This window comes from Chiloscyllium punctatum, chromosome 45, assembly GCF_047496795.1.
Source record: "Chiloscyllium punctatum isolate Juve2018m chromosome 45, sChiPun1.3, whole genome shotgun sequence".
Classification (NCBI taxonomy): Eukaryota; Metazoa; Chordata; class Chondrichthyes; order Orectolobiformes; family Hemiscylliidae; genus Chiloscyllium; species Chiloscyllium punctatum.
Window position 1 is genome coordinate 42,373,900 of NC_092783.1, and position 13,205 is coordinate 42,387,104.

A 13,205-nucleotide genomic window follows, 5' to 3' on the forward strand; every position below is an offset into this window, starting at 1 on the left:
CATCAGTAATGTTGGAATGTTTTCTAAAATCCTTCTTTGCGTGTTTGGAACTGCATTAAAAAACCTTCTTCCAATTTAACTTCACTTAACATTCAGAAGTGCAGGTTTACTTTTATTATTTTATTCATTTTTCCTTGATTTATTTTCTGTTAATTACTTTTTTTACTCTCTCTATTCATTCACACATTAAGCATTTACTATTAAAAGTTATATTGCCATACTTCATGTTTCTCTTTATTGAATGGTATCAGTCATTCTACTAAACTTGTCTGTCCTGTTACATTCCTGGAATTTGTTGTTTTTCCTAACTTTGTCAATAAATTTTATTACTGCTTGTACATCTTTCTCCGTCATTACCTTTATGTATGGGAAAAAAAACCTCTGTACAAATGACTGGGACTAATTGAAAGAAGCAAGATGCCACACCCATTTTTCAAGGCTTGTAATTTCAAGATGAACCTAAGCTTGGTCTTGCATTTGCAAAAGTTTCTGGCCAACAGTTTCTGTTACTGCTTGCTTTTTAGTTGGTTTTGAATAAATGTTAATTAACATACATTATCATCCCTTTGAAATCGGTAGACATGTATGCTTTCTAAGAAGGGAGAAAATAGGATCTGAATTTATTTAGCTGAAGCGGGTTTTGTCTTGCAGGCTGATTCTAGTTTGTAAGTTGCTTTTTTGTGTATGTATGTGATTTCTGCTTGGCTATAACTTAATTCAGCTACTGATGCATGCACAGCTAGGTTTGGCTCTTCACTGGTAAATTTTGAACTTTGAGTACAGGTAAGAGATGTATACTTCATAAATAATCTCAGCTTTGATTTATAAAATGTCAGCAAGTTAAGTGGAACACCTGGCAAACCTGACACCACATTGGTTCAACATAGTCAGAATAATTTGTTTCATGTTTTTCACACAAATGTGTTGACTCTCTTCAAGGTATTAAGTATTGAACTCAAAAGCAGTTACACGTGAAGTTGAGAGTGGACGAGTATCTGCCAACATAAATGAGAACTTGCATCTGTTTCTGTATAGTATTTTCCAAAAGCCGTACTGAAGCCCAACCTTTCAGTTAAAATATTTTGTATGAATATGTTTCCAAGAATTTAATTGATGGGTTGCTTACTTCACAGGAAAGCTGGATGCTGCCAGTCTGCTTATCAATCCTCTTGACCCGTTGAATGCAGATGGTATCCAAGTTAAGATTGCAGATCTTGGAAATGCTTGCTGGGTTGTAAGTGTGTAATTTACTTCATTTTTTAAGAATCAGAATCACTTCACATTTGTTTCAGATATTTTTCTTTTAGATCAGTAAAGTAATTATCTAATAATATGAAACTTCTGAATTGTTTTCTGAACTTTGGGGCAATTGAATTGGAAACCCATTGAAACACCCTAGACCTTGCTTATGGTGAATGTTAATGTACTTGTTTAGCATAAACACTTTACAGAAGATATTCAGACGAGACAGTATCGGTCATTGGAGGTTCTAATTGGTGCTGGATACAGTACACCTGCAGACATCTGGAGCACAGCTTGCATGGTACGTTAAATGGAATATTGGGAATTCAGTACAAATAAAGCTGCTTGTTTGCATTTAATTATAAACATTTTTGTGTGTATTGCATTTGTGAATGGAAAACTGTCTTCTGTCAAAAGAAATTTCCCACTAAAATGGTGGGTAAACGTTAATTGTTTTAATTTTCAGGATTTATCATATCGTAACAATCTAAAATCACTAGCTAGATGTTTTCTAAATCTATTTGTCTCAAATTTTTGTTTAAATAAAAGACATTCAACATGTGCCATTAAGTATCTAAACAGAGAATATATTTTTTATCAGTCCATTTCTTGTCTGTTTGATCCAGGATTATTTTAATAGCTTTGCATTTATTATTCCCTTGGCATAATTAAAGCATACCTTTTCCATTTCTTCTTTCCAAAGGCTTTTGAACTTGCAACTGGAGATTATTTGTTTGAACCACATTCTGGAGAAGATTATTCCAGAGATGAAGGTGATTATTGTTTAAATCATACTTTTCCTTCCAAATTTCAAAGATAATGAACATTTGTAGTTCTTCTCTACTTAAGTCTTCAAGATAATTTGAGAGTAGATAGCTACTGCTGAGGATAGTTGGGATTGTAGTTTGGCCAAGTATATTTGCTTTTTCTTGTGAACCTTTTAGGTATACTAATGAAGTTCATCCTTTGATACTTGAACAAATAAATCAATTACTGACACTGACATTTCCCTTGCCAGTGCCATTTCAGATTTCATTTTTTTAAATTATGCAACACATTTTGAATATTCTATTTTAGGTTTGGTGTTTCCCTGAAATGTTTTGCTTAAATTCATCATGTCTCTCAAGATTATTTGCATCCAGTCATAGTCATATTTATTAAGATGTTATAATTATACTAAAAATGTGCATGTCGCACAATTAGTTTGCAGCCAGTAAACTTAGGTTATTTTCTGTTCATTAAACTTTGTTTATATTTAAAAATTTACATTGTTGGCAAGTTACCATAAGATACTTTTAATTTGGCTACTTTTTAAGAAATCTCTCAGCCAATCAAATACTGAAACAGATGTTTAAACTTTGTTGCATATAGCAACCAAAAAACACCCTTTAAGTAAGCAAGTTAAGCCTCACAACTCAACTTTGCTATTAGCTGATTCATGATGAAATTTAGCTACCATTCCAACCTAAAGTGTCTGTCTCTGGATAGCCAGGGTTTGGTCCTTGTGTGGTATTGTTCTCTGGAATCTGTTCCTGAGGAATCCTGGACTTGAATTCTTGAATTTTTGTCCTTCAAGTTTGTAGTGTGACATTATGGATTATTCTTTAGATTCTTTCACCCATATATTGCATGTCTGCAGCTTGCTGTCTTATCAGAAGTACCTTCCCCCTTCCTCGTTACCTTTTGACTTTAACTGTCTGTTTGAAGACTGCTTTTCTGTAATTAACTGCTTAAATCCTTCTGTTGGGTAATCGTTTGTCCTGTGTCAAGCAGATGGTGATACAGTTTATGTAATTTCGATGACTCTTTCTTTCTCCCAGATAAAGCTGATTGCTTTCAATTTGTATAAGTTTGTTCTTGTCCCTTTAATAGTTATATTCCAGACAGAATTATTGCTGTTGCTTTCAATCTATTAAAATTCAACCGTTATTAAAATTCTGAAGATTACACTATTAAAGATGATTAATAATAAATTCAGAAAAGCCATGTCACCTTTACAGAAAATAATGATTGTGTGAAAGATCAAGTTCTTCTGTTTTGGTATGTTGAGGGCTTGACAGGGAAGTTCTCCAGACTCTCAATGAGGGGGATTATTCTCAGGGTGAAGGCATGATCATTTGAAGCTGAGATGAGAAATTTCTTCACCAGAAAAGCTATGAATCCTTATTTGTCATAATTTGGATATGTTTTTACACAGAATGAGACCTTTATCACAAATATACATCTTGCTGGAAGTCTGCAAATGATTTAACTGTGTACTTGCACACTTGTATTAACTCCATCAATGAGTACATTCAAAACTCTGGTTTTTGGGAGCTAGGGGATTTGAAGAATATGAGCTTCTGGTGGGAATGTGGAGTTGAAATATTTTTACTGAATGGCAGAACATGCTACAAAAGCAATTTAGCCCATCTTTATTATGCAAGTTTTTGTGTCCTTCCTGTCTCTCGTATTGTTCACATTGTGTTAGTATATTTTCTCAATAAATATTTTGAAGCTTTCTCTCTGTCCAGTTTCAGCAAAATTGTTTGTGATGGCTCATGATGTCAATGTAATTTATTTTGGTCATTTTTAGATCATTTGTCATAGATACCAAAAGGAAATGGTCTTTCTTCATTCTTCATCCAAGCCACCAAAGGTTTGGAAATCTAATAGGTTTTAAATACCTCAGTAAGGTTCCTCAACTACTCCATTTGTTCAGTGTAGACCTCCTTAGTACCTCTGAACCTTAAGTGCCCAATCCACATACCAACTTTAAATCTTGGTGTTCTCTTCAAATCTGGTGTTCTCTGTTTTCCAGGACTGTACACCTGAGTATTCATGGTGAGGCAGACCAGTATGTAGTACAAACTATTTATAACTTTGTGTCTTACTCTGTACTATGAGATAAACAGTGTCAATCCTTTTTCCCTCTTTCACAACCACTGCATGGTGTGCTAATGATTTTAATGATGCTTCCTAATAAGAATGAGCTATGAACTGAAAGGGGGTGTCTCTAATAGTTGAGATAGACAAAAAATAAAAACACTTGAGGGTAAAGAATGAAGAGACAACTATATTTATAAACAGATCGTTCAGGTAATTGACCTGGTTAGAGAGTGACCTGATTTCTTCTTTTGAGCCCTCCGAGTATACTGGAAGGCCATATTCTTTTATATGGCTATTTTGTCTACATCAAAATTGCAATTCACATGAGCTTTCTTGATCTAAATAGGTCCTAATTTTTTTGTGGAGTTCTGTTAAGTCATGCATTTTTTTGCTAGGCGATGATCAAAATGCTATTCTGTTTAAATTGAGACACCTGGTGTTCCAAGATGCAGGAAATTGTGATCACTATTATCATAACTCAGCAGGCTGTCTTGTCTTGGAGAAAGTGAGGACTGCAGATGCTGGAGATCAGGAATTCTGATCCTGATGAATGGCTTATGCCTAAAATGTAAATTCTCCTGCTCCTTGGCTGCTGCCTGACTTGCTGTGCTTTTCCAAAACCACACTTGAGGCTGTCTAACTTGCCCAGTAAAATTCCAGATCCCATGTTTCCGCGGCAAGGTTTCATCTTTTTTTTTATTCCATCATTTGCTTTTCTTTTGCGGCTCAACAACTACTTTTTTTTCTGAACAAAATCTCACTTGCTTTTAACCAATCTGAGTTGTCTCCTTACGTTTGCATCTTTCTAGCTTAGTAACATGCATAACTTATTGGATTTGCTGGTTTTTCTATTAAGATCTATCCAAATTAAAACTTAACAATAAACAATTGCTGTAATTGACTCCATGGTCAGTACTAGATTGATGCTACTCAGTAACTACCTATTTTATTCTGCAACTTGATAAATTAGCCATTTCAGAATTTTACTGTCACCTCAGAGCCTTGCTCTTTGCCAATACGATTGTTAGAATGCTAGTTCCAGTCAATTGCTACGTGTTTGTACAGTATAAACCTGTTTCTGCACAGGACATTGCATTCAATTCCAATCAACCTTTTGAGTATTTCCTTTTTTCTTTAATAACAGCAGGCAAACATCTAAGTTAGTTTGACTCTTTTATGCTTTTGTTTTCCAGTTGTCATGTACACATTACTCTCTTTCCTGTGATTCCAAAAGGTATTTCCTTTCTCCCTTCTTTCTCGCACCATATCATGCACCTGGAAAGAAGCACTTGTCTTTAGTGTCCCGGGGCATCCTGAAGCATAAGAACGTAAGAAATAGGAACAGGACTAGACTATGTGGCCTGACCCTTTATCATTTGCTGTGATCACATTTGATCTTTGACTTCAATTCTACTTTTCTCCATGTTCCCCATATCCTTTGATTACCCAAGAAACAAAGCACTTTGCAGTCAACAGGAGACTTCTAAAGTGCAGTCACTCTTGCAGCATTGGAAATGTCGTAGTGAATTTGAACCCTGCAAGCTCCCCATTAATAAACTAAATGGCCCAGATAATCTGTGTTTTGGGATCACTAAAGAATACTTCATTCTGTGAAGCAACACCACTTCTTTGCAGTGCTTTATCTTATGCATACACAGATTAACATTTAATGACACTAACACTGGGAAACATTGGGAATGTCTGCAATATTGATGTTTTGCAAGTTTTGTTTTATTTGCTAAAGAGCTTTAATATTCACCTGATCACTTGCTTGCATTACATATTCAATCATTTCATGTAAATTGTTCCTCTCTCAGCCTGTTTAGTTCCCCCTTCTTTTAAACATGGAGTCAGCTGTATTCTGTCTCCTTTGGGGGAAATTCTGAGGTAAGGATTTGCAGTCTTCTGATCCCATGATAAAATTAGCAATTTTGGTGCCAAATTCAGACTTGATTCAGCATGAGTCCTCTGCTACGGAAAAGGTTTGCATCTTTTCCATCTAGTAAACGAGGTAACATTTATCAATAAGATGGTGCTCATTCTGAAACCAATAATTTTACTTCTGATAAAAATTAAATTTGCCCTCTAAGATAAATTCTACCACCTGCTTTGTTAAAAAATCTATTTCCATGCACTCTTTTATTATATTATGACATAGACCTGATTGAAAGTGCATAAATGATGAGGAAAATCTCATAAAACGTTCCCAATTCCAGTATAGCCAGAAAGGCTTAATTTTTCTTCGGAATTCTTAAATTCTGAGTTTTTTATTTAAGCATTTAACATTTTAATTTTGTTCAAAACAAGTTGGAAATGAATTTACCCCAGATTTTCTTAGCAGTCTGTATGTAACATATTGAATTCATTGTATTGCTCATCCTATTGCTTTGCTTTTGATCCTCTATGAAGATCACATTGCTTTGATTATTGAATTGCTGGGGAAAATGCCTCGGAAGCTTATTCTCGCGGGGAAATATTCCAAGGAATTTTTCACCAAAAAAGGTAATGTATTCAAGAATATAATGGTAAGATTTGTAAGCATGCTTTTAACTTGTTCTGAATTTGTCAGATTAATGTTTGTATGCATGTTATATAAAAAAAGTGGCAAGCACTTCTTTGCCTCCACCCAAGCCATGATTACAGAATCTGTTTTGCTTTGTAATAATAAGCTATTAAGTACTGCTAACTTATAGTCACTGTGCTTTTTAGCAAAGTTTCAATATGTTGTAGATCTTGTAAATCAAATAGGTAATCAATACCTGAACTGCATAATGTGGTTTAGGACTAGTGTAGGTTATGACCAGTTAAATATTAATGGAAGCAATTAAGACTGAGCTGTTTTCAGTTGAATTGTGTGTAGCTAACACTTATGAAGTGGTGCTTCATATCTAACCTCACAGCTCCTCATAATTAATATTATCATCCAAGTTTACATTTTATTAATTGTCACAAATAGCTTTTAAAATTATTCAATTCATATTAAAATTTAATATTAACTTGAATTAAACAGTTTGCAGCCCACAACTCAATCTTCAGAGATTCATGTAGGCAGCTTACCACAACATATTCTAGGGAAACCAGGGAAGGGCAATAAATGCTAGCCAGCCAGCAACTGTCATGTCACACAAGTAAATAAGAAAACTTTATAATTTTGCTTGCTTTCAGTTAAGATAGTGCTGCTGTTGTATTTCTAGAATTAAATAAAACCATAATGCTACATACTAAAGATTTCTCACACTTCTCTACTACCACCAACTTTGCAGAATTTACGTTCTAACAGTTGTGCTAAGGATTGTTGATCTATTAGTATAAGAAACTAAGTGAACTTGAATGATCCAAAGTATGTTTTAATTTTTACAATCCATCCCTTGGTCTGTAAGTTGTGCAGAGGACTTTTAGATTCTATAACATTGTCTTCTCCATCGTAAAGATTGCTTACTCTTGTTTGCAGCTACACGGGAGAAAATGGTACAACGTGGGATGAATATAGATACATATAGAAATATGCTAAATGTCCAAATAAAAAAGAATCTCTAAGAAATCCTAACTGTACCTCCAAATATCGGGAGAGGCTGAATAGGCTGGGGCTATTTTCCCTGGAGTATCAGAGGCTGAGGGGTGACCTTATAGGAGTTTATAAAATCATGAGGGACATGGAAACCAAGGTCTTGACCCCAGGATGGAGGAGTCCAAAACTAGAGGGTATAGGTTTACGGTGAGAGAGGCAAGATTTAAAAGGGATCTAAGGGGCAATTGTTTGACACTGGGGGTAGTGAGTGTGTGGAATGAGCTGCCAGAGGAGGTGGTGGAGGCTGGTACCGTTTCAACATTTTAGAGGCATCTGAATTGTTATATGAAAAGGAAATGTTTAGGGGGATATGGGCCAAATGTTGGCAATGAGACTAGATCAGATTAGGATATCTGGTCAGCATGGATGAGTTGGACTGAATGCGATGTATCTCTGACTGTAAAAACTTAAGGAATTTGCAGACAAACTATTTTAAATTTCAAAGCTTGAAACTTCGGGGAATATCAGGTAGGGATAAGGAATTGGTTGAAGAGTGGAAAGTTTGTTGCAAGTTGAACAGTATGCTGCAAAACATAGGTTTAACCAGAGCTATTACATTAAATGTGTAATGTGAGACACAAGACCCATGTAAATTGATTACATTTTCAGATAATTCCAATATAGAAGGGCATAAGGAGTTGACCCAACTTCAAAATATTAGGCTGGATATTATACAGAATTTGTAGTATAAAACAGACCATTACGCCCAGACTGGTCCTTGTTGTTCTCCACCAGCCTTCATCCACCCCCTTTCTTTCAGCCCCACATGTAAAAACTTGTTTTCTCACATTCTTCCTCAATAATGAATAACTACCCACAAATTGAGTGCAAACTGTTTAAGTTTACATTGGTTATATTAACTATACTGCACTGGTTGAGCTATGCAGTAAATAATTTTTGTTGGTTGAGGGGGCAAGGATGATAATGTACTGGGGTAGTGCAGAAAAGAACAATAAAGCTAATTCCTAATATTAAGGGTTGAAATAACTGGAGAAATATGAACATTCAATTGCAAAGGCTTTATCTATTGACATAGTGAGGTGAGGCAACTAAGAGAATGGATAGCTCAATCTTAGAACATGGAACAATACAGCATAGAACAGGTCTTCAGCCCACGACATTGTGCCGAACATTTGTCCTAGCTTAAGCACCTATCCAGTTGCCGCTTCAAGGTCACCAATGATTCTGACTCTGCCACTCCCAAAGGCAGCACATTCCATGCCCCCACCACTCTCTGGGTAAAGAACCTACCCCTTACATCCCCCCCATACCTTCCAACCTTCACCTTAAATTTATGTCCCCTTGTAACACTCTGTTGTACCCGGGGAAAAGGTCTCTGACTGTCTACTCTATCTATTCCTCTGATCATCTTATAAATCTTTATCAAGTCACCCCTCATCCTTCGCCGTTCCAATGAGAAAAGGCCTAGCACTCTCAACCTATCCTCGTACGACCTATTCTCCATTCCAGGCAACATCCTGGTAAATCTCCTCTGCACCCTCTCCAAAGCTTCCACATCTTTCCTAAAATGAGGCGACCAGAACTGTACACAGTACTCCAAATGTGGCCTTACCAAGGTCCTGTACAGCTGCAACATCACCTCATGACTCTTGAATTCAATCTCTCTGCTAATGAACGCTAATACACCATAGGCCTCCTTACAAGCTCTATCCACCTGAGTGGCAACTTTCAAAGATCTATGAACATAGACCCCAAGATCCCTCTGCTTCTCTACCTTACTAAGAACCCTCCCGTTAACCCTGTATTCCGCATTCTTATTTGTCCTTCCAAAATGGACAACCTCACACTTGACAGGGTTGAACTCCATCTGCCACTCCTCAGCACAGCTCTGCATCATATCTAAGTCCCTTTGCAGTAGACAACAGCCCTCCTCACTATCCACAACTCCACCAATCTTTGTATCGTCTGCAAATTTACTGACCCACCCTTCGACTCCCTCTTCCAAGTCATTAACAAAAATTACAAACAGCAGAGGACCCAGAACTGATCCCTGCGGAACTCCACTTATAACTGGGCTCCAGGCTGAATATTTACCATCTACCACCACTGTCTGACTTCGACCTGTTAGCCAGTTCTCTATCCAACTGGCCAAAGTTCCCACTATCCCATGCCTCCTGACTTTCCGCATAAGTCAACCATGGGGAACCTTAGCAAATGCCTTACTAAAATCCATGTACACTACATCCACTGCTGTACCCTCATCCACATGCTTGGTCACCTCCTTAAAGAATTCAATAAGACTTGTAAGGTAAGACCTACCCCTCACAAATCCGTGCTGGCTGTCCCTAATCAAGCAGTGTCTTTCCAGATACTCATAAATCTTATCCCTCAGTACCCTTTCCATTACTTTGCCTACCACCGAAGTAAGACTAACTGGCCTGTAATTCCCGGGGTTATCCCTATTCCCTTTTTTGAACAGGGGCACAACATTCGTCACTCTCCAGTCCCCTGGCACCACCCCCATTGACAGTGAAGACGAAAAGATCATTGCCAACGGTTCTGCAATTTCCTCTCTTGCTTCCCACATAATCCTAGGATATATCCCGTCAGGCCCGGGGGACTTGTCTATCCTCAAGTTTTTCAAAATGCCCAACACATCTTCCTTCCTAACAAGTATCTCCTCTAGCTTACCAGTCCGTTTCATACTCTCCTCTTCAACAATACGGTCCCTCTCATTTGTAAATACTGAAGAAAAGTATTCATTCAAGACCTCTCCTATCTTTTCCGACTCAATACACATTCTCCCACTACTGTCCTTGATCGGACCTACCCTCGTTCTCGTCATTCTCATGTTTCTCACATACGCATAAAAGGCCTTGGGGTTATCCTTGATCCTACCCGCCAAAGATTTTTCATGCCCTCTCTTAGCTCTCCTAATCCCTTTCTTCAGCTCCCTCCTGCCTATCCTGTATCCCTCCCACGCTCTGTCTGAACCTTGTTCCTCAACCTTAGGTAAGCCTCCTTCCTCCTCCTTACAAGACATTCAACCTCCCTCGTTAAATTCAACCTCCCTCATTCAACCCTCCAGATGCAGCATTCGTACTGGCTTTGCAACACCATTCAGGCCCTGACCACTCTCTGTAACACTCACCGCCTCCAGCACCTTCACCTCTCCCTGTTCCTATCGTGTCATTAAACCCTTAACAATGATTCCCCTTCCCACTGCCCCCCTCCTGCTAGCAGACAGTACACAATCCTCTAACAGTTACTGCATAAACATTCTCTCACTTTAGAATTGTTAGTACTTTTTGGAGATCTTCTTAGCCTGATAATCTAATATGGTACATTTTGTCCTGAGTGAGGGACAGGTGGGAATTTCTTGCTGAGGTTTTGACTGTTTCAATGGAATGTCCTTTTGTTGAGTGTTTTACACTGTTCTTGAAGTTGTGTGTCATAGTTATGCTGACTGCTTCAGACCAAATGGACCCTCCTCTAGGCTGTACTTGTACAATTTGAGATATGAGCAAGTATGGCAATGAAACTTTAAAAATGGGAAGAACCAATTAACAATATTTTGTAGTTCATCTCATCATCCTCAAGGGATTAAGACGCTAATCAAAATGTTTATATCTTTAGGTGAGCTGAGGCACATCACTAAACTGAAACCTTGGGGACTGTATGAAGTGCTGCTGGAAAAGTATGAATGGCCACAGGAAGAAGCTGCAACATTCACAGAGTTCCTGTTACCTATGCTGGAACTAATACCAGAGAAACGTGCTACTGCGGCAGAATGTCTCCGACACCCTTGGCTTAATTCATAGCAACCAAATCCATATTTGTTCTGTCCATAACTTAGTGTGGCACCTGGTTCATTGTCTTACAGATACAAATATATCTGTATAGACTCCTCCAATCTTTAGTCAAATTTTACACATTTAGTTGAAAAAATATACAGGATAAGGGATTATGCAGGGGTTTGGATTACAAAGAAATATGTATCGTCATTAATAGTTGCAGATTGTTAGCTGCTAATGAACAGTAATTTAGTCTACCTTCACCAGTTGTGCTGTTCATAACACGTATGATGAGTGCGAGTATAAATGAGTAGTTCAAAATTTACTCCCAAGTCTTTTGCCAAGGAACTGTAAAATCTACAAATATCCGCATATATGGAACTAGAGGCCAGTTGAAATCTTATACTCGTACCAAAGAGATAGCTAGCTATGTTTTACACATAGGACATTGACCATTGAATTGGAGATTAAGGTATCTTAGTAAATTAACTGCTTTTGCTTTGGAATGACTTGTGGCCAGTCTGCATGCTTTCAAGTCAGCCTGTTTTAAGATCCAGGCTAAGCAGTGGCCTTTCGACCATGTTTTTTCTGGTAGGTTGATGGCTGAGTAACTCATGCAGTTGAGTGTTTAAGATATATCCATATGTACCAGCTTCCCAACTGCCATTCCTAGAACAGCACTTTAGAAGAAACATTCTGTCAGTGACTGTTGAAGTTCCAAAGTACTTATAAGTACTTGAAATCTCGAGTTTATTATTGGAAAAACTATAAGTTATATAGAAGGAAATTGATCCTTTCCATTTGTCCCGTCTGTGTTTATATTTACTGCAGATCTTAGAAATGATAACATTGTATTTAAATATTACTGTTTTCTAATGAAGGTTTCTCCATTTTGTGTTTTGTGTAGTATCTGTCCAGAAAATGTTTTTAAATTTTGCTTCACTGCATAGTCCAGAAAAACCAACTGGAATTAATCATTAATTTGGTCGTGTTCTACTGCATTGCAATGTGGCTTGTTTACCTAAACAGACTATATTTCAAAAAATAAAGTGATCTTTTTGCATATGATTTATGTGAATATTGTACATGAAAAGAAATTGTATTTTCTCTATTTTTGAAGGAAGTGATTCTCAACCAGTGCCACAAGGAAGGACATACCAACACTCCAGTAAAGTTCTTCCTTTCTAAAGAAATTTAAAATCCTTTGGACTGTTAAGAGTTCACTACAGTCTGCTTTCAGTTAGTGCTATATCCAAAGTCTGCAGGAAAAGTGATTTTCTTTTTCTCTCCTCTTGGCAAATGTGCTTTGGAACATGTGAATTAGTCATATTTGACCAAAGCAGTTAGATAACCTTGATTTGTTTTTGACAAGATTTGAGTTTAATGAATATGTAGTATATCTAAAGTCCAGGAATAAGTCCTACTCTTTTGTGACATGTATCCTTATATAGCAGAGCAGTATTACATATGGCTTTACTACCAAGTGAGCCTTAAAATGGTATATCAAAAGTCAAACTTTTACAGCTCTATTCTTTACTTTGTTTAGGATAGTTTATTAATTTTCTCAAATATTCTGCTAAAGATGCTTTATATATTGTCCCAGTATAATTTGTATAAAGCACAGTAACCTTTTGCCTCTTATTTTGGAACAGCAATTCTGATATAAAGCATCTGACACTTAAGTTGAATTGACTCCTGCAGGTAGGCAAATTCCTGCTTACAGTAAGAATCCAACTGTGCAGGTTTTAATGTAAAATGGGTCAGGTGCAATT

At 37.1% G+C, this 13,205-nt stretch overlaps 1 protein-coding gene across 2 annotated transcripts in view; it reads left to right on the plus strand.

The window, feature by feature from the left end:
• LOC140467314 (SRSF protein kinase 1-like) overlaps positions 1-12,501 on the plus strand; it is an 86,724-nt gene extending 74,223 nt beyond the window's left edge. For both annotated transcript variants that reach the window (XM_072563593.1, XM_072563594.1), the window contains 5 exons: positions 1,134-1,234; positions 1,436-1,543; positions 1,946-2,015; positions 6,520-6,612; positions 11,276-12,501. In XM_072563593.1, the coding sequence (XP_072419694.1) occupies positions 1,134-1,234; positions 1,436-1,543; positions 1,946-2,015; positions 6,520-6,612; positions 11,276-11,460 (557 nt within the window). In that variant the 3' untranslated portion in view covers positions 11,461-12,501. The remainder of the gene's footprint in view (positions 1-1,133; positions 1,235-1,435; positions 1,544-1,945; positions 2,016-6,519; positions 6,613-11,275) is intronic.
• Positions 12,502-13,205: the final 704 nt, after the last annotated feature.